We start from the raw sequence: 27,581 nt of genomic DNA, 5'->3' as shown, positions 1-27,581 counted from the left end.
GGTAAGTCTCTAAATAATATGTCACGTCCGTGTTGGCTGATCATGATCTGCACCGTCCGCTATTCAGTCAGTAAACTATTTGTCAATGAAATAAGTAAATACTGCCGTTACGGTAATTGAATGACGGACCAGTCCATTTTAGAAATTATGCAGGGTAAAGGTTAAAAGAAGAATGAAACATAGTACAAGTTAAATTTTAATGAAGTATTGATCCTGTTTTGAACACACAGACAGTATAAAGTGAGCCGGGCCATGAGAAAACCAAGATAGTGGCTTTGTGACCAGCATGGATCCAGACCAGCGTGCGCATCCGCTTACGGTTTCTCTAATTGTAAAAGGCTTTGAAAGCGAACAACATGGATCCTGACCAGACTGCGCGGATGCGCAGGCTGGTCTGGACCTATGCTGGTCGCAAGCCACTATTTTGGTTTTCTCATGGCGCGGCTCAAAGTAAGTATGTTAATTAATCTCAATCATTCTTTAGTTTTTAGTCATTAGTTCTATTAAAGTGCTTCTTCGGTCTGTAAAATTTGCAAAAAACTTCTTTTTTTTTAAATCTAACAGTCACAGACTTCTAACTAGACAGTATTCAAATATACTTCTATACAAGTTTCGCTGTGCTTTGTATGTTAAGAGTGTGCCAAAAATATTAAATATATAAAATTAACAAAGTTACATAGTTTAAAGTTTAATAAAAACACACTGAATCAAATAACATTCATAAGAAAAGGTGGATTTCAAATCCTAATTGTATAAAGACAATAGTTTTCTTACATTAAACATTACATAGAACAGAACAGAACAGAACATATATTTTATATTTTATATAACAAAGAGACATCTCCAAAATCTATCTGTCGTATAAATATATATTTCATCGACTATCTACATTTTGCATAGCACTTGCTTCAAAAGTTAAAAAAAACAAAAAAAAAACTTAAAGGCTAATAGTGCCTTTGTTTAGAATGTGTCTGCCGCAGTTTTCGTTATCAATGTAAAATATATTGATTACCTGGTTAGTGCTATTTTCAATAATTGTTTTCTCTTATATTTTATCAAGGTTTGAATATTGATTACTATAACAGAAAGTTCTATTGAATCCATTGTTTTTGGTTACCTTCCCTTTATAGCACTAACGGTAAAAATTCATGTACAGTATTAGCAGAAGTTTTTCTTTCGAACAAAGTAATTATGCACAACGTCTATTTGGACAGCTATTTCATTTGTTTCTAACATGACATTTTATGGCACTTTAACAATTACATTTCACCGTTCAATAACGTTGCACGTTTCACGCATAACGTTGTTTACTAGAAGTGTGCAAATACTGATAGAGATTGTCTATCACCTTAAACTCAGGATGCCTTTAATGCAAACATCTGAATCACTTTCGAAGAAATCTTGCTTGGGGTATTTTGAAAATAATATATACAACAAAACAACGTAAAACAAAGAATCTAACATTTCTGGAATAAATGAGTATTAAAAGTAACAGAGAAAAACAATTAAGCAGGCAACGCGCACAACAATCTAGTTGTCACAATCGTTCAATTTAGTTGGTATTATCATTTTTGATAAGTGTCTAATAACGCCAACTATACATTGTCTTCTGTTGTGAAATAACGTATATTTCCTTATTTTATCATAAAAATCACATCTTGGCTATAACATATTGACAGTTCAGCTTTTGATCGTTCTGAAAATGTTTAAAGCGATAACATCTAAAAAAGAAAATTAATTGCTTTGAGGAAAGAAAATAGTCTTTTTTTAAAACTCGTCTAATGATGCGCAGTTAGCAGTTATTTATCACTATCCAGTGGCCAGCATCTAGCTTCCCATGTCTGCAATATTTTTTAAGCTTTCATGTAGGCTGGGTTGTCTTTTGCCTGAAGATATATACATTGTAATATGAAAAAAATCGTAAATTATAGAACAACTTATTACTTAAACATCTATTTTAAATACATTATAATATCTTGTTGTGCAAATATAAATTATGATAATAGCGTATATTGTGTCTTATGTAAACTACATGCCGTAACATTGAAAATGGTTGCTTTTTTGCAAAGAACTATTAAAATTGACCATTACCTGTATATTGTTAAAGTAAGCTTGTTTCATTTTCAGCTTGTTGTTCCTGCTGTAGCACTGAAAAAGTTAAAAAGATACAAATCTACTAATGCCGATGCCGAGATATATAATACACATGGGGAACTAAATTGTTCCTGTCATGATGTATTTTAACCTTTAGCCTGCTTGCGGCAATTGATTCTGCCTTTGCGACCAGTGCAGACCAAGATCAGCCAGCACATCCGTGCAGGCTGATCATGATCTACACTGTTCGCTATTCAGTCAGTAAATTTTCAGTGAACACCCCTTTAAATGATAAATGGTATTGTCTAAATTGAAAGATGGACCAGACCATTTTAGAAATTAAGCAGGATAAGGGTTAAATACGATTAAAAAAAGAACATATCATATTATTATTATTATTAAATGTTTTTTTTTCCTTTCTGGACGGTTTCAAATAAGCATTGAACTAAGGACATTTTAATTTACCCAAATTATTCTGGAATATATAAGCGTTATTACCAACGGGTTCAATGTATGTTTAGTTTGGTTATAACTCTGCACGGGACAACAGTGGCTGAAAGAATAACTGAGTGACAGAAGAAGAACAATAATGGTCTACAACTCAGTAGGGTAGTATCTGACAAAAATGTCAAAATATTCTAAAATGTCTGTGAGTGCACTTACATAGCAAGCAACTCCTATTGACATCAAGACTACAACAACTGCAACAACAACCAATGCTATGGTGACGGTCACCATCTTGTCCTCTGTTTCTCTCAGCTTCACTTCCGTGTCTTTCTCCATGGCCTCCAACATTGCTGTGGTTGTAATGCCTGTGATTTTAGGTTCTGTCGGGATCAACGTTTGTCCATTCACTTCTAATACAATGTTTCCTTCCTCAATCTGAGAACGATATGAGATTGAGTATTGTACAATATAAGCAACACATTTCTAATTATAATTTCGTTGCAATCATTTTGAATTACTAGCATTATATTTTAGAGTTTTACCTACGTTTAATTCAAACTATTTCCATTACGTCAAAATTATAACTACATGTATTTAGCATAAAAAAACCAATTTTTTTTTGGATTTGATAACGTACGTCTAAAGTTAAGTTTATGCTACGTATTTGAGGAACAAATATTCAACAAACTACTTTACATGTTTTGTTTTGTTTTATTATCAGGGGTAAGGTACAAAACAAAACTTCAAACCAACCGAAAACATATGTGTTTACACAAAGACTTATGTGATGGGTTATATAAGCTATGTTAAATACAAGACAGCTTGCTTGTATCAAGATGTTAATGAAAATAAAACCTCAAATTAGGTAACACTAGTTTGCAATTATTTGTGCAGACGTTGAGATGTCTCCATTTGTGTGTGTGTGATAATGCCTACCTGGGAAACAATTTCCATGCCAAATGAGTACAAGTCTGAGGTGTTTGCGGTAGCTGGACAGTCAGCCAAACACGTAGTCATTTCAATCTCTGCCATGACGCTTCCCTCAAAGAGCTAAAAAACGAGTGTCATATATTGAAAAAAACACATTGTAAACAGCACTTTGATAGCCTAGTGGTAGAGCGTCCGCTTGGAGTGAGAAAAGTCGTGGGTTCCATCCCTTGCCGCGTCATACCAAAGACATGAAAAATGGTACCAGTAGCTCCCTGGCTTGACGCTCAGCATTAAAAGGGAAACTGGCCTATTCTTTCATACCCATGGCGATGGATTCCATCAGGAATAAGGGATAGAGAGTGAATAATATAAATTGTAGAACTTGCTTCACAATCGATCTAGAATAAATTATGTGTAAACCAAACACTACTGACAACATTATAATACTTTCTACCTCGAAGAATGGAAACACATTTAGGAAACATTGTAGTGCGATGTGATTAAACTTCTCCAGGTACAAAGTTCAAAAATATCTAATGCAAAATCATCTTTCGAGCAATGTTTAAAAGGAAATAGTGGTGACTACATTTTATATAAGGCATGCCACTTTAATTATTTGCAACCAGCCTTGATAAAATGGCATAGAATCTGTTATTACCACAAACGAGATTATTGTGAAATCTCATTTTATTGTGGAAGTGTGCAAATGGGTAAATTAATCAGGAGTGTAAACACATACCCTTACGACAGCATTTACGGGAACCCTGCTTTCAATTCCATTTCTAAGTAGCCTGGAAAAGGAACAAAGGTACAAAATAAGAATGTATAACTTATGCTTCCAATGTCATTATAACTTACAATAGCTTTTAAAGGAATGAAAGAGTATTAGAAATAAAATGACAGCTATAGAATTATTTCCCAGATATCAGTTTTGATGGAATACACGAATTTAGATACAGGGCTAGATATAAATTGTACATCTTAAGATCGAAAATTGAGAGAGCGTCAGATATTGAGATATGACAACACTTCAACATAAGACACCGAGAAATGACCAAAAGGGTTCATCACAAACTGTGAATGGAAATCAGGTAATGGGAACTAACAAGAGAACGACACTCAAGCATTGAGGAATAACAAAATAACAGAATATCATGAACTGAGAAATGATACAGACAGAATTTAAAAAAAGTTATATCACAAAAGAAGAGAAAAAAAGAAGATAAATTTGAGATCAGCTGGCATTTAGGAAGACAAGATTAGACAGCAACAGACGGTTGGAAATGACAAACACAGAGAAAGGTATTTATTGGATACCTCTGAAAGCCGATCATGTACATCACTTCAAATTATGTTGAAATCGTTAAACTCCTTTTATGAAATTGTGCTTTTAACGAATGATATACTATAATACTGTAATCTTTATAAGTACAGCTGACAATTTCGTTAAACGTGTAAGTTAGTCACTACGATCTACAAATATATGTTAGATAGAAATTGTTTAGTACGAAAAGACAGTTTTACCAAGAAACTATACTTACACTTTCATCTCTTCAAGTTCAGTCCGACTAAAGTCACTCATACGACGTGATGAAAGTTTGCTGGTAAAGTTTAGATGTTCAACCTTAGTCTTCTTTTGTACTTCGTCTGCAATGGTGTTACATGTTTCCGTTTTAGGAATATATTATGTATTTACATATTTACTTATGTATGTATCAGTATTTTTTTTAAAATAGATAGGTAAAAGTTAAATATCAACGGAAAAGGGAGTCCTGCCTTTCGTAGTGGAAAATATTGAAGTATTTTAGACATACTTTGTATTTAGCTTAACATATGTTGTATCCTTTGTTGATGCTAATATAGGCACGTATGATGTTTTTCAAACGCTAGGCTCGATTCACAATATAGAAAGGAGTCAATCATTCGATACATTTTTAAAAAATGAATAGTGATACTTGCATTTGTTTAATACAGATTAATTCTAAAAAAAAGAGGGGTTTTTTACACCTTTTTTCACATATTTTTGACTTTTTAATGCCTTTTGTTGCAATTATTCCTAATAGCCCATCCGTAATCAAAACAAGATATGATGTATACATTTGTTTCATTTCAGCTGAAGAAAAGTATAATGTACATTTCTGCAGAGCAATTTTGTATTTGTACATTCCACTATAACTTTTCGTCTGAGCACTAAACTGTTTGCTTTAAGCTTATATCGCCTTTTTTTATAATCAGTTTAAACCATCTTCCTTAATTGTTTTTTTTTCTCAGGTCACAATGCATGACAACATGAGGTATAACATAATATTACTTAAACAAGTGAGGCAACAAAAAGGGCATAGAAACAAATAATCCCTATCGTATGCAATAGTAGATAATAAAAACATGATTAATGATATATAGTTGATATATGATTATTGGGAGAGAAAAACATTTTTCTTAAGCCTAACTTATAAGTAGCCTATAAAATAAATAGATCTGGCATTAATATTCTCACTGTGACATCTACATAAATTTAGCAATTATTTCCTTTACAAAGAGGCGTAGCTTATTGTATTCAGACACATTATGCTTACCCCTTGAAATATTCATTAATCTGTTGATCTTGTTTACATTTTGTCGTGTATAGTTTTCCCGATTTAAGAAAATGTCTTCTTCTTAACCAAAAACTGACATTCAAATGAAAAATGGAACTCATCTCCTATATGGTGTTACATAAATTACATTTTCCCTCAAATTATAATAAACTGCATTCCAGCTTTCCAGTTCAACTGGCATCTTAGATTTCAAAGTTCTAAATTTTATCTTAAGTTTCAAGTAATTTTGATGGGGGTTTAAAAAATAGTCTTCAAATTAAAAAATCAGTTTTAAAAAATTTATAACTTTTACTTTTTACTTGGGCTGTCTACATCGGAGTACACTTGTTTAAAAATAAATCGGGAAAATTTTTTGCTTAATGGTGGCTGATAACCAGGTGTAATTTACAAAATTATGACTGTCCCATATATTGTATAATCCGCATTTTATAAAAATATTTCTAACATCTTTAATCGATTCAAACATGCGTATTGGAACAGATTTGTGTACCTAAAATGACTTAACATAATACTGTAAGACAAACTAGATAATTTTGGATAAACAGGTTTAACCAAATAAGCCCGGTTTAACGCCTGTCTTACCATAGACCATAGAACTGGGTGTTGATGACTTAAGTCCAAGAATATATTTCAAAACTTTCAACTGAACTCTCTCAATCACCTCAATATTACCAAATCCCCAAATTTCACAGCCATATAATAAAACGGGTTTGACAGTTTTGTTAAAAAGATCTATTTGCATGTTAACAGGTAGGTAATGAGACTTTGCCTTTTTAATGAGACTATACATAGCCTTTGTTCCTTGTTTAACGATTAACTTTTTTGCATTGAAAAAAGAACCACTGAAGAACCATTGCTGAATAAAATACCTAAATATTTATGTTCATTAACAATTTCTAACTGTTGTCCATAAAAACTAAAAGTACAATTCATATGTCTTCCCTTCGAAAATACCAGAATTTTGGTTTTAGCAGTGTTCAGTTTTAATTTCCATTCATTGCAATAATTTGTAAAATATGAGATTGTCACGACAGGCGATTTCAGGTGAATATGAAACATAACTAAATTTATGCGTTAGAAACATTTATTTACCACAGCTATTTTTATTAAAAGTTGCAACCCTCTTTGACTGTCCAACTCTCTCGCCAGAGCTTGCATTCAAGCAGTGGCACTCGTTTCCCTGACAACGAGACAGGAACGAACCGGTGGAAGTACAGTTAATATGTACAACGTCAGAACGGGATCCAGCCTGCATATATATCACAATACTTAATGAATTAATGTAATAATTGCCATAATAGTCATCAGATATATGAGCCGTGCCATGAGAAAACCAACATAGTGGCTTTGCGACCAGCATGGATCCAGACCAGCCTGCGCATCCGCGCAGTCTGGTCAGGAACCATGCGGTTCGCTTTCAAACCTAATGGAATTCGAGAAACCAATAGCGAACAGCATGGATCCTGACCAGACTGCGCGGATGCGCAGGCTGGTCTGGATCCACGCTGGTCGCATACCCACTATGTTGGTTTACCCATGGCACGGCTTATATAGTTATTAATTCATCATGTGAATGTACGACAGAAAGTGATATCATTTTAAATAAAATAGAATTAAGGGAACAAGGTAATTCAATGATGAATACAGTGCATACTATTTTAGTTTAGATAATAGAAAACATTTCCAATTCATAAACTAATATCAGTTCGTCTATGTTCGTTTGACGTTACCGTAATGACTTTTGGAAAGTGCACAATGTACTATGACTTATGACTCACATGTATATAGTTACGATGTTTAATAAAGCACAGTGATTGGCTAAACGAAAACTTACAGGCGTTTGTCTTTCTCTCACGGCATTTAATCGTCTTTTTTCCTTCTCACAGCGTGACTGGGCTAAAACGGTAAATATTGTTTACATAGTATATCTTTGTAGCGCATCACACTTTTTCAGGGAGGCAACTCAATGTATGATAGGATTTTCGATTATACTGAACATGAAATACAATTTTTTAAGACATTATAAACAAAGTTTAACGTACTTTCCCGTAAATAACAGCAATCAGTGATAACAATTTATATTTTGTAAATTTAAGAAACCTGGTTACATATATGAAGCCGTACCTTCTTTTTCAGTCTTTTTGTAACAGCATTTCCCTGCCAAACAAAATCCGCCCCGTCGTTTACACGATTCAGTACATTTTGCTCTCGTACATCTGACTTTCATACCTGAAATTGAAAAAATATTTTTGTTTGTTTCTTTATATTCTGAAAACATGTTATAAATAATTTATGGTAAAAAAAAATGGCCAACATTGTTTTGTTGTGCTGGCAAGTGAAAAGGATGCCTAAAGAAATATTTCGTATTTAATGTATCTTTCTGGCAATAAAAAGTCGAACGAAAACAGGCAGTGTGCAGAAGTTCTTCAATTCGTTTTGCAACCAACGAATAAGGCTCCAAGCCAAAACACACCAATCCATACACTTTAGAGGCATACTAAAACATTATCTGAGCCGTGCCATGGGAAAACCAACATAGTGGCTTTGCGACCAGCATGGATCCAGACCAGCCTGCGCATCCGCGCAGTCTGGTCAGGATCCATGCTGTTCGCTTTCAAAGCCTATTGCTATTAGAGAAATTGTTAGCGAACAGCATTGATCCTGACCAGACTGCGCGGATGTGCAGGCTGGTCTGGATCCATGCTGGTCGTAAAGCCACTATGTTGGTTTTCTCAAGGCACGGCTTATCTGTTAAATGATGTCTTTCGGATATTGTTATTTCTAGTGACAACACCTTATCTTAAAACCAATCGCACAGAATTCTAAAGAAACTGTGACAAGATGTCCAATTTCCGATAACGGTTTTCTTTTTTTCAGACATGAATTTGCAATTGACTTACTTTACGGCTCTTAACCTTAATGTACAGAGGGTGTATGGTCCGAATGTACATTGTTTTTTTTTTGTGTGTGTCATTAGCCTATCAGTCAACAGTATGACGATTATGAAGTCATCTCATCAATATTATCTAACATAACATGTCCAAAAACACTTAAATTTATGTAACACTAGAAATACGAAACATCGCTAAATTTATGATACGCGTGTTTTCGCAAAGCAGACTCTATAAACAAAGGCTATAACCCATCAAGAAAGTGCCTAGAAAACCGTGTAAATTCATTTATATGCACCCATATGATCTCTGTATTCTTCGTCATCATCGCTGTCTTCAGAATCTCTACCATGATCTTTTCCATCATCCCAATTCCTGCTATCATCTTTGTCTTTAGAATCATTATCATCCCAACTCTTGTCCTCGTCGTGGTCTTTATCATCTGAAAGATATATTGACATTTGTCTTCAAGATACACGGTGGTCAAAATATAAACACTTATCTTTTTATCAACATTATTTCGTTAATCGTAAAGATGGCAGATTTAAGCCTCAGCCGCTCCTTGGCGGTGTAAGGGGTGTTTGTTTCACGTTTCATTACATGTTCTGAGCAGAACTTTTATATTTTAATAGTTTGAAAGACTTGTGTCGGCGTATCTCATAAGCAATATATATATATATCCATTCATATCACCAATGTTTCTGCTACAAGTACAGTCTTTCACAATACCATGCATTTTTTCCTTTAAAGGCATACTAGAACGTAATTTACTATCTGTTTTATATCAATTTTACATTTTTCAAGCGAACCCATTTGATGTGTACGCCCACTTGTCCGTCTGCAACTATTCGGCCCGTTTTACAATCTGTTGTTTCATACGAACGAGAAATCATGTAAAGCTTTTGTTATTTAGAATAATATGAGCCTTTGTGGCTTTGCGACCAGCATGGATCCAGACCAGCCTGCGCATCCGCGCAGTCTGGTCAGGATCCATGCTGTTCGCTAACAGTTTCTCTAATTGCTATAGGCTTTGAAAGCGAACAGCATGGATCCTGACCAGACTGCGCGGATGCGCAGGCTGGTCTGGATCCATGCTGGTCGCAAAGCCACTATGTTGGTTTTCTCATGGCACGGCTCATATACATTGTATTATAAAGCTGTGGTTAATATTAAAACATAAGCAATAAGTTACCTTCACTGAAACAACACTTGCTTCCAACACATCGACCACCTCTTTGCATACAGTTTCTACCACATGTGCCGTCCATAGGAATGCAACGACCGTGAGGTGGTTCTGGAAATGTATATGCTACGTTCATTTTAAAGCCGTTAAAACTATACATTATATAATTTAAAACATTGAAAGAATTCTTTTTAATTTCATTCATTTAGCCATCTTCGGTTACATTACATAAGCAATATAGGAATACTATTTCGTGTAAATTTTAGGTATGATGTACTGAGGAGCTGTAGTTGAAATGAGACTTCGAAACCCTACGTTTGAGGATGTTATGACAATAAGCCAATTTGTAGATTACCTTCATCGAAACAGCACTTCCCTCCATCACATCGACCACCTTTTTGTGTACAATTACTACCGCATGTACCCTTTACGTGAAAGCAACGCTTGTGGTCAGGTTCTGAAAGTTTACGTGGTACGTTGTATATAAAACAAAAAAAGCTCCCTTTTTGTGTACAATTACTATCACATGTACCATTCACGACAAAGCAGCGCGGTCGTGTGGTGGTCTAGAAATTTACAGAGCTTAATACAGTGACAATTATACATTTGAGCCGTGCCATGAGAAAACCAACATAGTGGGTTTGCGACCAGCATGGATCCAGACCAGCCTGCGCATCCGCGCATTCTGGTCAGGATCCATGCGTTCGCTTTTAAAGCCTACTGCAATTAGAGAAACCGTTTTGCGAACAGCATGGATCTGACCAGACGCCCCGGATGCGCCCGGTGGTCTGGATCCATGCTGGTCGCAACCCACTATGTTGGTTTTCCCATGGCACGGCTCATTTCTTGATCATATTGTAAACCTCGAGACTGAAATATCACCTTACATTTTACTTTTAGCCATCTTTGCTTACATTACTATGTCTTGCAGATTTTAAATATGTCTCATATACTGTACTTGAGGAGCTGTGGTTAACATGACACTTTGAAATCCTACGTTTAATGATGTTTTGATAATAAGCCAATTTGTAGGTCACCTTCATCGAAACAGCATTTCCCTCCATCACATCGACCACCCTTTTGTGTACAATTACTACCGCATGTACCGTTTGTGACAAAGCAACGCTCGTGTGGTGGTCCTAAAATTTATATGCATTTTATTTATCTTACAATAAAAATTATACACATCCTTAAATACATTACTCACAAAAGTTTTGAAATCTCGAAAAAAAATGTTTATGATTTCATTCCTCTACTAATAAAATAAATCCCTGAATGTCGAAATTCGAAAAAACTTCAACTGATCGTAAGTTAGCTTAATCTTCTGTAATTATACATCTTCGAACCTTTACATTTTGTTTTATATAAAAGCACATGAAGTCCAAATTAAAATAATTTTCTATGGTTCTATGTCGCTATGTCTCTTATAAATAATTTCTCCCCATACTATTGTTGCTGGCACAGGTACCATCTGATTGAGAAATTGATTCACTTACTATCTTAAGGGTGTGTCTCTGCATTATTTACCGTCTACAACAGAAGACTGTTTATTTCTCCTTTTTTTATCAATGAAAGCAATTTCAAACATATCATGTAAATTACAGTATCTCATGCGACGTATTACAGAGTTGAGGAAAAACACCGGAATAAGTGATCCTACGATAGATAATGTAATGCCAATAAGTTACCTTTGCTGAAACAGCACTTTCCTGCCTCACATCTGCCACCCTTTTCTGTACAGTTTCTACCACATGTACCGTCCACAGGATAACAACGCTCATGTGGTGGTTCTGCAAATTTATGATACGTTGGGTTTAAGGAAGGTTTAAGGGTATTGGTTTTCTTAAAATTTGAAATATCAGACGAGGATTTTTATCATACCATTAATCTAATAATGAAACTACCTAAAATATTTTTACCTTTCAAATTAAGCATATCTTTCCAAGGAAAACGTATGTAGTGGTATATTTTGTATCATATAATGGTAAATAAAATGACATGGACTATCATGACGAAAAGAGAACAGCTTTTAAAGTTTCTATGTTGGTTCATTTCTTGTAAAGCATTTATCTCTCATACAAACCGCAGTTAATGCGAAACTACAATTTGCTTCGGACGTTTCTTATCTTAAATCCCTAAATGCAGTGTGTAAAAGTAATTTTAGAACAAAAGGTACGAGTTGTATTAAATACGTATTATCAATGGAATATTTTACTAAAGCAACAAAGTTTTTACTCTTTGTTTTGCCGACCAGTTGATTAAACAGTGTTTATTAACATTTTTGTGACCTTTCGGCAAAGGTTTTACACATGTTTTAGGCATTTAACTAGAGCATTTTATTTTCAAGGGAAATAATTGTGGTCTGACTGTATTATTTTGAAAATCACAGTGGAGATTTTTTTATGTGTGCACCGTACCCGTTTTGTGGGAAGCGAAAATTGCCATGGAATTTTGTCTTCTCTAAAAAAAAGGGAAGTTGACAGTTTTTGTTGAAATATATATCTGATAGCTGACACATAGGAGAATGTTTTGGTTTATATCCATCTTACAGATTTTTTTGAAAAAGAAGAAAACAGGGGGAATTCTGTAAATTTCTTCTTATAATGCAAATGAGCTGAAAATGTATTGAAATGACTAGATCAGAAGTTTATGCCTTTCAAGTAAGTTTTCCCTACTTTGACGATAGTTATTAAAAAGTATAGATATCAACCTCTTTGCTGATATTTGTACCTAAAATTTTCAGCCTGTGAAAAGCTGTTGGAAATTTGGGACTTCCTTTTTTTGTGAAATAAATAGATCTAAGTATATTTAGATAAATTTTTTTCATTATAAACAGCATGTAGAGAAAAACCCTTTTCCTACAGTCAAATATTCTTGATATTGCAAGGAAAAATAATGCATTTTTCAAGTGCTTGGGTGTTTTTTTGTTTTGCATACTTGATTAGGTCATTGTCAATGTCAACTATCATTTTAATGACATTTGAAGTTGTTGTTTTTTCTAATTAAACCCCCTTAATGCATTTATCTCATTCTTTTATTTATAATTACTTCCCCTTTTTGTTTAGCAAAATTCTCAGATTGCATTAATTTAAATCCCTTTATTTAACATGAAAAATTCTCTTGGTAATGATTATTTGTATATTTTACTTTCATGTCTGATACATGTTGCAGTCTGTCTTTGGGAAACTGTAGAAATAACAAGAAAGGGACTGGGCATAGTGGTATAGTTTGTTATATTGAAGTGATGGGATTCATGTCATTTATGATATTCATTAAAGTTAACTTTCATTGATTTTCTGACAGTCATGTGTTATTACATTTTTTTAAAGAGACGTTTTTAATCAGGTTCATGATATTTTTTTTAAAAACATTGTATACAATAGTTTTCATTTTTTTCAAAATTAATTGCAGCTTTATAAATTAGAACACTTCAGGTTCATGTTGATATAGTTTATTAAAATTAAATTTTAATCATACAATGAGTTATGAGATATTTTATTAATTTTTAAAATATTTATATTAATATATTAAAAGTCTGTATTAAATGCATAGGTATCTTTTGTACAAAAATAAGGAAAAAATGTTGTATAATTTTCATTTTTAGTTTTGGTAGGGAAAAGTTTGAGTATGTACATGTACAGTTGTTTGACCTGTCTTACCCTGTGGCAGTCCAAGCAGATGTTAGCATTATGAAAAATGGGAGGAGGTAATTTTGCTTTTGTATGTTTAAACAAAAGGGCTCAAAGCATTTTTTAATATGCTGTATGGCTACAATTTTTGCTCCCGAGATAACTGTACAAGACAGCTATAAGACTGACATTCCTGACAAGATGTGAACCTTCTGGCTTTATGTCAGCCTGGCATAAACATTTCTTTCCTGTAGCTTTGTGTATCCCTCAATTTACTAAGTACATATCTCCATTCAAAATAATGATAGTAGATATGGTTTAGTAATAAATGTGTGATAGCTTTGTAATGTCAACATTTTTTTAAAAGTAGAATGAACATTACTTTGATAATAAATATTGAAATACAAATTTCAGTATATTGTATCAGTCAGCAAAAACATGAAGTACATTTGTATCTTTGTATTAAGATAATTAAAACAATTATATTCAAAAGCTTTGACACTGATTTTTTGTTGAATTCCTAGAAGTGTGTGAATTATGTTTTACAATATTTCAGAACTTGAAGACAATGGTTAGTGCCCAAAGGGACATAAAAGTTATAATAAAAGTAACAGATATAAATAAGGTAACTATTGTGATAAAAAGACATGGCCAGTGCTGCACATCACAAAGGCAATATTTGAATTTATTTTTTCTCACTTGAGTTCTGTAAAGCTGATTTTGCAATATATATAAAGATTAGGAATATTTTTTTACTGTGATCATTTTTCACATGATTTTGTCAAGACTGACAATTTTTTCATTGGAATAAGATAATTAAAGGCGGCATTTTTGTCCATAAAAATATGTCTGCATAGTTGCCTAACATTAATTTTCAAATTGTAAAACAAGGAAATTCTAAATTTGGAAAATCCTTTGTGTGTTTTTCTTCATTTAGCTCAGTTGAAGGAGATGAAAGTTTGAAGCAATTTTCACAGTACAACCTCTCCAGAGTAGCTCACTCGAACAAAAACCTCTCTTTAACAACATCATGAGAATTTCCCTAAGCTGAAATAATAACTATCAAATTTACTTCTCCAGAACAACAACCTCAAAATAACTAAAATATTTTTATATCCCACAGGGTATTGCTCACAGAGGTTGCATTGTACTTAAATATCTATGATTTCAAATGCTTTTAAAAAAACAACACTTTCAACAAGGGGAAAAGTGAACATATATTACTCAAAGGTGAAGTTTTTGGCAGTTCTCAAGTTCATTGTTTTTGCATGTATATAAAAGCAACTTTAGGTAGTTATTATAATTATTATTACATCATATACTAATCAGTGGTTGTAGGTTGTTGTTGGAGGTTTTAAAGGGTTTAGATCATAGGTGAACATCCTCAGATTTATCTGTTTATTTTTTTCACCATTTTATTGAATAATGTACATTGAATGTTATAAAATATGCAATCTTTTCAGACAGTCCTATTAATAACTTGTCATTAGTGGATCTAAAATATATGTAAAATTTAAATAAAGCAGCAAACCAAGTAGCAACACAATCTTGCTGCTTAAAACAGGTAATTCCTTAGACAAGTTTGAAATTAGACCCAAAAAGTCAATTTGTAGAGTTACCTGACTTGCTGCTTGATAATTATTTCTAAGATTAGAATTCTGCAAATGTCTAAAATGATGTTATAATTGTTTTAAAAACTATCATGTTTATTCTCTTTATGTAATAAAGTTTTACATTTGTATTTCCAGAAGTGCTACAAGTGTGTTGTCATGTGAAAGAATTTCCCCAATGTGCTGATGATTATATTCAAGTGCAAGACAGCCATGCACCAGCTGTAAACTGAGATGGACCCATATAATAAATATGTTTTGACTTTCCTATGTATTATCCTCTGTACAGAAAGTGTTCATGACAAGACTGTATACATGTATTGTTAATCATTTTTTTATTTCCCTTATTGAACATGTAAGAAGCAAGCATTTAACAATTGCAGTCATAGAAGTGTTAAAAAAGTGATCAATCTTATTTAAAGAAACACATTTAATTGGACTTTTTAAGTTTCATAGTATTTTGGTGGGGGTTGACCCAGTCTCAGCAACTTATACAGTCTGTGTGTCATTTCTTGTATGTTATAGTTTTCTTAATAATACATTAAATGTCAAAAATTATGGGAAGACGAAACCCTTCATCACTAAAGTCTTGTAGATTAATGTTAAAGCAGTTCAACATTTAACCATAAGTTAACTAATATTCTATTTAACCAGAGTTGTCCACATATTTTCATATAAATATTTGTATAATTACAGTCTAATCTAATCTAAAATATGAGTCCACAATTTTTAGTTATATTTTAGTTGATATTTTATGTTGTTTTCATGTCTCAAAATATAATTATAACATCAAAGAATCTTAAGTATTTTTCAATTTGGTTGGTAAAAATGGTTGTTTTGTTTATATATTTTTTTTTCATCCCCGGAGAATAAAGAAATTACATTTCAAAATATCTCATCATTCCAGATAAGTACACTACATAATCAAAATAAAAGAAATAAGAACAATATAGTTGTGGAATTTTATTTTCAAAATTTGATATACAGTCTTTGTAGTATTTACTTCTTTAGATATGTTGGACTGAAATGGGAATAACAACATACTTTAATTTTTTAGTCATAAGTTAATATGGGAATTATTAACTTAAAATTAACTTAAAAAGATTTTATCTCACTGTTACGCCATTGAGCTTTAATTTTTTCAACATTGTCATTGGCAACAAGGCTCAAAATTATTTGTTGTGTTTTACCTTGCATTCATGTGTGATAAATGCTTTTATGGTATTCTTTAATATAATTTATGCTTTTCATCTTACCATGGATTAAAAAAATATAAATTTATTTTGTCTGAAAATTAAGGTAAAAATACTGACTGATTCAATTGCAATATAAGAAAGCTTATTTGAGATAAAGGGAGGTAATTCCATAAAAATATATGTAGAAATTAGATGATAAATGTAATGAAGGGAGGTATAAAATGTTGTGAAGTTATTAGTCTTCATTTCTTTGATGAGCTAATTAATTGTTTTACTTTTGGTTTATTAACTACAAGTATGACCTAACATGTGTACCTGTCCTGAAGGAAAAAAAAAAGGTTGTTTGATGTCCTTGTACTGTTTAAGTTGTTCCTGTATTTGTTTACATTCCATGTCTGGAATGAAATGAAGAAACAGACTTTAATGAGGGTATCCCGGGGAAATACCTAAGTTTATTTTTATATCAGCAAATTTGATGAGATATTTATTCAGGAGTTGTCTATCCTATTCCAAAAATGCTATGGGGACTAATTTTTTGGAGTAAATATCTCTCTTTAAAAAATAACACACAGCATTTTAATATTTTATATATATTATCTGAAACACCTTAGCAATATATATTTGGATTCAAAATGTTAAAAAATTTTCCCGGGTTTTAATTTTTAGTTACAATGTCTACATGTTTATTGGACATTGATTATATTTGAAACTATGTACACCTCATGTTATTACAGGATTAACGGTCATACAGATACACACAGAAAGAAAAACATCAAGCACACGTCATTTTCTTAACAGAAACTCCATATTTATAGGTTAATTACCGTAAGGCTTGTAGGAAAGGTCATTTTTTTTATTTAAACAACAGGTTAAACAATCTGACATTATTATATCCGCAATTGAAATGATTTAATTCACGACACTTACGCTCAGAAATCATTGCAATTATTAAGATATGTATATGACGATATTGGTGTGTTTTAGGGAAATATCAACCTTATTCTGGACCTTTATAATGGCTTTGGCGGTATGACTGTTTAATACATAATTTACTCTCTGCACGCAAATGATTTAATCTGTTTGAAGCGGAGTTATTTCAAATATGAAACTATTCTTTCACTTTGCCAGTCTGAATCAAATTCATTTTAACCATCTTCGGTTAAATGACATTAGCTATATAAGAACGCTATGTTGTTTAAATTTAAGATATGTATCTATATTGTATTTTAGAGCTGTGGTTAACATGAGAATTCGAAGCCCTAAGTTTGAGAATGGTATGATATTCAGCCAATTTGTTGATAATTACCTTCACCGAAACAACACTTTCCGGCATCACATCGACCACCTTTATGTGTACAATTACTACCGCATGTACCGTTCATAACAATGCAACGCTCGTGTGGTGGTCCTGAAATTTACATATTTTTTTGTTGAGCTTACAATAACAATCATACACGTTCTTGATCATATTGTAAATTTTAGAAAACAACCTTGAATATATTACACGCTCAATTTTGATTGCAATGATGACATCAATGTTATTTCATATTTGAAGTGTGCCGTGTGTCACAGTATAGGACTTGGATAATAAAAGTGTGTAGGCGGCCGGGTAGCTGAGTCGGAAGAGCATCGGAACGGTATTCCGAGGTCCCGGGTTCAAATTCCGGTCTAGCTGCACATTTTTCACACTCTGTGAGACATGCATTTGTGAAGATTCTGAAAATTTACATGTTAACTTGAGCTTCAGGCAATAAACATCAAACACGTTTTAAAGTATATTGTTCACTTCAATGTGATTAGCCATTTTAACTTAAATGATATAAGCACTATATGAATGACATGTTAAGTAAAGTTTCGGTATGTTTCAAGCGACGTATTACAGAGTTGGGATAAAACACCAGAATACGAGCTCTTACAACAGAGAATGTTATGCCGATGTAAAACTTAGTTACCTTCCCTGAAACAGCACTTTCCTGCATCACATCGGCCACCCTTTTCTGTACAGTTTCTACCACATGTACCGTCCACAGGATAACAACGCTCATGTGGTGGTTCTAAAAAGTATGTAGCGTTGGGTTTAAGCAAGGTTTTAGAGTATTTTGTTTTCTTCAAATTTATCTATCAGACGAGAAATTTTATCATATCATTCATAATGAAATGTTTCTAAACCTACCTTCACCTTTCAAGTTAAGCTTATCTATCAAGAGAAAAGCGTCTGTTGTAGTGGCATATTTTGTATCATATAGTGGTAAATGAAATCACAAGTACTATGACAAAAAGAAAACAGTTTTTTTAAAGTTTATACATTGGCTCATCTCTTGTAAAGCATTTATCTCTCATACAAACCGCAGTTGGTGCGAAAGTACAATTTGTTTAGGACGTTTCCTATCTTAAAGTCCCAAATGCAGTGTGTAAAAGTAATTTTAGAACATAAAGTAAGAGTTGTTTTAAGTACAGAAACCAATTAAGACAAAAAGAGTAACATTGCCGATCATCAGGTATTTAAACTCAAATTATTACCAGGATATATTACTGAAGTAACAAAGTTTTGACTTTTTGTTGACCAGTAAATTAAACAGTGTTTATTAACATTTTTGTGACCTTTCGGCAAAGGTTTTACACATATTTATTGGACATTGATTATATTCGAAAATATGTACACCTCATGTTTTTACAGGATTAACGGTTATATTGATACACACAGAAAGAAAAACATCAAGCACAGGTCATTTTCTTAACAGAAACTCCATATTTACAGGTTAATTACCGTAAGGCTTGTAGGAAAGGTCATTTTCTTTATTTAAACAGCAGGTTAAACAATCTGACATTATAATATCCGCAATTGAAATGATTTAATTCACTACACTTACGCTCAGAAATCATTGCAATTATTAAGATATGAAATATGACGATATTGGCGCGTTTTCAGGGAAATATCAACCTTATTCTGGACCTTTATAGTGGCTTTGGCGGTATGACTGTTTAATACATAATTTACTCTCTGCACGCAAATGACTGAATCTGTTTGAAGCGGGTTTATTTCAACTGTGTAACTATTCTTTCACTTTGCCAGTTTGAATCAATTTCATTTTAACCATCTTCGGTTAATTGAGCTATATAAGAACGCTATGTTGTTTAAATTTAAGATATGTCTCATAAAATTATATTGTATTTTAGAGTTGTGGTTAACATGAGAATTCGAAACCCTAAGTTTGAGAATTGTACGATATTCAGCCAATCTGTTGATAATTACCTTCACCGAAACAACACTTTCCGGCATCACATCGACCACCTTTTTGAGTGCAATTACTACCGCATGTACCGTTCATAACAATGCAACGCTCGTGTGGTGGTCCTGAAATTTACATATTTTTTTGTTGAGCTTACAATAACAATCATACACGTTCTTGATCATATTGTAAATTTTAGAACACGACCTTGAATATATTGCACGCTCAATTTTGATTGCAACGATGAAATCAAAGTTATTTCATATTTGAAGTGTGCCATGTGTCACAGTATAGGACTTGAATAAAAAAAAGTGTGTAGGCGGCCGGGTAGCTGAGTCGGAAGAGCATCGGAACGATATTCGGAAGTTCCGGTCTAGCTGCACATTTTTCTCACCCTCTGAGACATGCATTTATGAAGATTTTGAAAATTAACATGTTAACTTGAGCTTCAAGCAATAAACATCAAACACGTTTTAAAGTATATTGTTCACTGCAATGTGATAAGCCATTTTAACTTAAATGATATAAGCACTATATGAATGACATGTAAAGTAAAGTTTCGGTATGTCTCATGCGACGTATTACAGAGTTGGGATAAAATACCAGAATACGAGCTCTTACAACAGAGAATGTTATGCCGATGTAAAACTTGGTTACCTTCCCTGAAACAGCACTTTCCTGCATCACATCGGCCACCCTTTTCTGTACAGTTTCTACCACATGTACCGTCCACAGGATAACAACGCTCATGTGGTGGTTCTGGAAATTTATGTTATGTTGGGCTTAAGCAAGGTTTAAGAGTAGTTGGTTCTCTTCAAATTTGAAATGTCAGATAAGGATTTTTAACATATCGTTTATCTAATAATAGAATTTACTAAAAACATGTTTTACCGTTCAAATTAAGCTTATCTGTCCAGAGGAAAACGTCTTTTTAGTGGTATATTTTTTTATCATAAAGTGACAAATGAAGTCACTATTACTACAACTAGAACAACACCATTATTTAAAAGTTTCTACGTTGGTAATATCTTGAGGGTGTTATGCCGATGTAAAACTTAGTTACCTTCACTGAAACAGCACTTTCCTGCATCACACCGACCACCCTTTTGTGTACAGTTACTACCACATGTACCGTTCATGTCAAAGCAACGCTCGTGTGGTGGACCTAAAAGTTTTGAGATAACTTAGAGCTTGATACAATAAGTGAGGTCTTATTACATTCAATGAACTTATAGGAAAATAGGCTGTAATGTATTGAGTGTGCACATTGCTGGTCTGCTAACGCATGTGTGCATCATACAACATGAAAAAAATGCAATCTAATATATGCTTTACAGATATGTGTAAGTAATTTGAGAAAACAAATAACATTGTTAGGTTTTAAAACGTTATATATATACATACGTTCGCTGTAAGTTACGTTATGACAACATTGTCCGTTTGTACTGCAGGTACCGTTCAATCTTGTACATACATCACAAGTGACGTTCTCTCTGCACACTCTCCTTGACTCTGTAAAAATAACAAAGAAATAAATAAAAATATGGACGACATACGGCCATAACGCTGTTTTCAAATCTTCGTATATAAAGCTCAAAATGTAAAATTTTTATTTGTTAGTAAAACTATTATAGTGAGTTAGAAAAAATCTTTGCTTAAAATGAGCAAATTATTTCCAGACATTGACCCCCTTCAAGTGTACATTTACTATCACATACACCATTTGTTGGAATAAAGCACATATTGTGCTACTAGAAATAGTGCATAACTACGAAGATTTTGACCTTAAAGCGTAGCATCACTGGTACAAGTAGTTAAACATTTTGTGAAATGCTGCTTAAAATAGATGATCGAAAAATAACATTATGAATGACATGATACTTATTATATTGTTGCAGTTGCACAGTACTTCAAGTTATCAAAGTGTTGTCATATACATCACGCTTTAGCTATTAATATAAAGACACATTGAGATATTCTTGTAACATTTAGTATAGGTTATTAGTATATAAAACTTAATATCTATTAGCCGTGCCATGAGAAACAACAATGGTATCACAGCATGATCCAACCAGCTTGTCGCTCCGCCAGTCTGGTCAGGATCATGTGTCGCTAATAGTTTCTCCAATTCCAGTAGCTTAAAACGAACAGCATGGACCTACCAGACTGCGCGGATGCGCAGGCTGGTCTGGATCCATGCTGGTCGCATACCCACTATGTTGGTTTTCCCATGGCACGGCTCATATATTGTAAAATGCAATGCAAAATGTTGAACTTAAGATGCGACATGTATAAATGATAACCGATTTCTTTAATTTACTGATACTTACTTTACTTCAAATTTGTTAAACTTATTTCAATATAACAGCTACTATATAGGTAATCTAAAAAAGTTAGGATTTAATTATATTATTTCTCATTTCAGCTTTTGATTTCTTTGCCCTTAAATTGTCCATAACTTCTTTCGAAACAGCATGTTCCCTTTCGAACTTTCAAATGACGCGCTCGATGTTAAATGTATACTAGACCCAGATTTTATATTTGATAACATGAACAAATACAACATGAGCCGCGCCATGAGAAAACCAACATAGTGGCTTTGCGACCAGCATGGATCCAGACCAGCCTGCGCATCCGCGCAGTCTGGTCAGGATCCATGCCGTTCGCTTTCAAAGTTATGGCAATTAGAGAAACTGTTAGCGAACAGCATGGATCCTGACCAACTGCGCGGATGCGCGGGCCCTGGTCTGGATCCATGCTGGTCGCAAAGCCACTATGTTGGTTTTCCCGTGGCGCGGCTCACATATAGTTTAATATGTAAACATAAAATTTACAAATCCATGTGTATTGGTAAATCTTTCGAGATATAAGATCTTTGATGTTTGAGTTTGTTCGTCTTTTCTTCTCTCTTTATTCTTTGAGTTTTCGTGAAAATAAGCCTGTCTTCGAGTCTTTAGTTTAATTTTGATAAATAAGTTTACTTACACTGCAAGACACCTATACAAACTCATATCAAATGTTCTTTCTAAGAACATATTGACCATTAAGTGGACATCTGAATTGGCATTTAAATTCAGATTTGCTAACTACAAAGTACTACTTTGATCATTTAAGTACTTTAAAGAATATTACCGTGATGTGTTTCTCGAGTAGGGGGCGAACTGTTGACTGGAGGTGGTCCTGTACCTAAAACGAAAATCAAGTCAAACTGAAGAGTGTTTGAACTAAAAATTAGTATAAACATGTGAATTTTATTTTCTATCAAATTCTGTTTTCCGGTGAATATGATACTGTTTTGGTATTGGCCGACCCATTATATTGTCTTTCCAAACCATTTATTAAAAGGAGAACTGTGTTTTTAAACGTTTCGCTGATAGGAGATAACACAGTCAAGCTAAAGGGACGTTTTTCAAACTAGTCATTTAATATGATGACCCTGCTGGAATGCCCTTGGAGTGAAAAGAATAAAACTACTGTGTGTAAAAAAATAATAACAATAAAATCAATGAAAGTTTGTTTTTTGGTGCGTGTGAGTGTGTTTTTTATGTTTTATTTTTTTGAAAGTGGGTAATACTAATGATAAAGTTTGCAATATTTTGCATATTACAGATAGCATATTTATGAACTTTCTCTTAACTAAGAAAAAACATGTCTTTGCTAACATTCTTGAAATTTGCAAAGACCTCATTTTTACAAACACAACCCAATAATTTTTTTAACAAATATTCAAAGAATATACCTGAATGTTTTGCTTAAAGTGATAAACCTTTCAAATAGCATTTATAAGGATACTGAGGGGTAAATATTGAATTATTTCTGGTATATGATCAAATGTTTCAAGTCATCTTTAATTTCTACCCTAACTTATAGATATATCACGATGAGGAAGTTTCATGACTTTCCTACAATTCGACTGTTAATTATAGACACTTATTCATCTGTATTTTTAAGACTTTTTGAAAGTGCATTCATTTTGCAAAGTGAATAAAAAATTCATTATTATCCTTCTTCAGTTTCACTGAAGTAGGAATATGTAAACTGATATTCGTTTCTAAACATATGAGAAATTTCATGAATTATCTTTCTGTAACATGAAAGCTATTGCAAAACATGTCGAGGCGTGATAGAAATCTTATTAAGTGTATATATTTCAGGACACAAGTATGGAGAAAGTCTCTTTTTCTTGTTGATACGCATAAAGAATCTTTCAATAATTGAAAGCTTCCATAACTAAACTCTTTGTCAGCATTAGCGATTTTCATAAATCATAATTCATAATCATGTATATTATGCATTGTACAAATAACGTAAATTACTATATATAATATGAAATACATGAAATAATGAGTTAATTATTCTTAAAAGAAAATTTTGAATCGTAATTTACGATAAATATTTCTTTTGAACAGTAAGTTGAATATTTATATACTTTTATACAGATATGATTTTATATATTCTTCATATCTTTATGTTAGAAATACAGGGAAGTATTCAAATATTTTCCATCTGTTCTGACATATTTTTGCCAAATATTGTTAAAACACGTTTTTAGTACAGATAGGTTCAAATTTAAAGCAATTTTCCATCTGTTCTGACATATTTTTGCCAAATATTGCTAAAACACGTTTTTAGTACAGATAGGTTCAAATTGAAAGCAATTTTCCATCTATTCTGACATATTTTTGCCAAATATTATTGAAACATGTTTTTAAGTACAGATAGGTTCAAATTTAAAGCAATTTTCCATCTGTTCTGACATATTTTTGCCAAATATTGTTAAAACACGTTTTTAGTACAGATAGGTTCAAAGTAAAGCAATTTTCCATCTATTCTGACATATTTTTGCCAAATATTATTGAAACATGTTTTTAAGTACAGATAGGTTCAAATTTAAAGCAAAACCGAAAATATGGCTACAGATTGACGTCACGTGTACGTTCAAACAACAAACACTTTAATAAAGTTTGGGGGTAGGGGCGTCATCACCCGCCCCCTCTTGCTCCTACACCCATGGAGCCAATTTACATGAGAAGAAAGTTAAAGAAATGCTTACTCTGTGTGTGGACAAGCGTTCCTAACAGTAACACGGTTTCAATGAAGAATACAGTGTTCATGTTGACTTCTTTTGACGGAGTTTGTCCTAAAATTAAGTAAAAACGTAAAAGCAAGAAACCCTGGAATATCAACTTTTGTACTGCATAACAAAACCTGTTCGAATTAATCTATGTTATTCAGAATTATGTCACATTTCAGTCTAAGTAGTCAAACGACGAGTTAAACATCAAGACTGAGAGGGAAACATCAGTTTGGCGCGGCGCTGGCATGTGCGCAGTGTGACTGAAGGTACTAGTACTTTTGTTCACATTCAGAAAAAAACATTAATAAAAATGACACTTATAATAGAATTAAGGTATCCAATCCACAAATAGGTAGGTGAACCCCATGTTTTTCTGGTATGAGTTGTGTCTGCTGAACAGGAATTAGTAAATAAGATCACCATAAATAATACGCAAGAATCATTACAGACATGTTTTGACTGCGAAATTATAAATCTTACACTGTAATGACTGGATTTCATTGAAGACTATAAAGTAAAAATTAAAACTTCTGTAACATATTTATTCTATATAATTGATAATTTCTTTTTCAGTAGACAGTACACTTTCAAATGATACCAACATTATATGAGGTTACAAGGCATCAATATTTATTTATGTTTTGACAGCACTGTTATACAGAACTTGCTGATTTGTGGATTGTACACCTTAAATTTATCAAGCATTTTTCCTCTAAAATAGTTTAAAAGTAGTTGTCGTACACTTTAAATGATCAAAAAAAAAAAAAAAAAAAAAAAAAAATGAAACAACGAAAACTTACGAAATATGGTTACTCCCGTTCTATTAACTTAACTGCGACGGTAATCCAGGTGTAGCCGATTTTATTACATTCCCAGCCAGCGCCAATTCTTGTGCGCGCGCAGATAAATAATTAATCCGTCCTTGCTGGGCTGGTGATGAATCATCAAGTTTCCTAATATCGTGACAAAAATACAATACCAAAATATGTACATTTAAATTTTGGTTAACGATATATGCAATTAAGCTGAAAAGATCGTGATATATTGAGTTACTGTTTGCACTAGTTTAGGATTAAACTAGTCCAACGGCTGTTTATAATATATACAAATATGACCTTTAAATTTTTTAAATACAACCCCCCCCACCCCCGAAAAAAAAAACATGAAAAAATATTTGAGAACTATTTCCGTTATGCAGTAAAGAAAAATAAATATTAAATATTTGGGTGGAGGGCGTGGGGCAGGGGCATTAAATTCAAGATCTTTGGTGAAATTGTTACAGAGCCACACAATAAATCTAGATGCGTTCGTGGGAAAGAAATAATACAACGTTGTCTAGCCTTTTACGAAAAGAACCGAAGAGGAGACGTTCAATAATAGTCTGCAAATTTATGTGCAAATTTAACAAATTCTAGTTACTTTTTACAGACGCCATTGTTGAAACGATATATAAAAGTAAAGACCCTTTATTTTTTATAATTTGTTTGCAAAATATGAAGACTGTACTTTCTTCATTTTTTGCGATATTTAATTTAAAACTACAGTCAAAAACCAGCACGTTGGCAAATGTCATGTCGATAATTTCTGAAGTGTGCGGCAAAAATATCGTAAATATGTCACGATTGCTTTTCGTTCTTTGAAACCTGATGAGACCACGACCATGAATATACAATTAGCCTGCCTTTGACCCACAGTACACAAAGTAAACGCATGACTTGAAACCGGGTAGATAGTTCTATTTATAGCGCTTAACGTGTTCGGATATTGGATTTTAGTCACGACTTTTAAACCACAAGGATAATTTAAAGCTATTTTTACCATTTTTTCATACATTATATAGGTAATATCGACTGAATCATACTTGACTGGCTTCTAGACTATGATAAATCTGTTTTACATTTTTATGATTCAGTGTAATAAACTGAGCCATTCTTTATCCTATGTCTAATATCATACGATAATTTTAACATCATTCCTGTAAGAAAATGTCTAGAAATAACTGCTTGTTTTTGTCTCCATTATATTTTAAGTAGAACCCCCCCCCCCCCCCCCCCCAACCCGAAAAATGTAGGAATATCTTCACTATCATCCTAGTTGCTAGTCTAACATTAAACGATTGTCTGCTTTAGCGAGGGACACAGACAAGAATGAATTGAGAAAAATCCCGGTTTGCCCGTATATGAAGTTAAAATCAAACATTCAAGTCAATATAATATCATTTGTATTTAGTTGTCTGCATAACTAATATTAAGTTAAACTTCAATATGGGCGTACTTTTCGTTTCGTTTTGCTTGACAATTTGAAGAATTACCCCTATTGTAACGATTTATCATCATTATTATTATTATTATTATTGTTATTATTATTATTATTATTATTATTATATGCTTTGTGTATCTTAACTATGAACTAGATGACTTAATTATGCTTATTTGAAACTACTTGAATATATAATGTTTTATGAATAAAAAAATTGATTCTTGTATCTTTTTCGTATGATCGAACTTATAAGGTTGGCTATGATAAGGGGGTCGTTTCATGATTTTTAAAGCTACTCGCCCGCAGTTTGAGTGAAGTTTTTCCATGAAATTTTAGTCCCTTTAAAGGTCAAAGTCATTGCAGTCACGTATGTCAAAGTTTTCAAATTCTTCTAAGTTTCACTTATATCTCATAATGTTAATTAGTTTTAGTATCCCT

General features: G+C 32.9%; 1 protein-coding gene across 1 annotated transcript; it reads right to left on the bottom strand.

Moving 5' to 3' along the window:
• Positions 1 to 183: 183 nt before the first annotated feature.
• LOC123555119 (tenascin-like) lies at positions 184 to 25,755 on the bottom strand. Its single transcript, XM_053525306.1, has 23 exons — positions 25,685 to 25,755; positions 24,861 to 24,947; positions 22,940 to 22,993; positions 21,212 to 21,319; positions 20,871 to 20,972; positions 20,465 to 20,566; positions 19,831 to 19,932; positions 18,530 to 18,631; positions 17,884 to 17,985; positions 11,831 to 11,932; positions 11,180 to 11,281; positions 10,498 to 10,599; positions 10,152 to 10,253; positions 9,258 to 9,401; positions 8,193 to 8,297; positions 7,903 to 7,964; positions 7,161 to 7,317; positions 5,013 to 5,118; positions 4,211 to 4,262; positions 3,478 to 3,591; positions 2,758 to 2,976; positions 2,092 to 2,148; positions 184 to 1,886 (listed from the first exon to the last, which is right to left on the bottom strand). Exons 2-23 carry the CDS (start codon positions 24,919 to 24,921, stop codon positions 1,854 to 1,856), a joined length of 2,190 nt encoding a protein of 729 aa, XP_053381281.1. The 5' UTR covers positions 24,922 to 24,947; positions 25,685 to 25,755; the 3' UTR covers positions 184 to 1,853.
• Between the last annotated feature and the right edge of the window lie 1,826 nt (positions 25,756 to 27,581).

This window comes from Mercenaria mercenaria, chromosome 15, assembly GCF_021730395.1.
Source record: "Mercenaria mercenaria strain notata chromosome 15, MADL_Memer_1, whole genome shotgun sequence".
NCBI classification, from domain to species: domain Eukaryota; kingdom Metazoa; phylum Mollusca; class Bivalvia; order Venerida; family Veneridae; genus Mercenaria; species Mercenaria mercenaria.
Note: the sequence above shows the minus strand (reverse complement) of the source record. Positions and strands in the feature narration are given on the sequence as shown.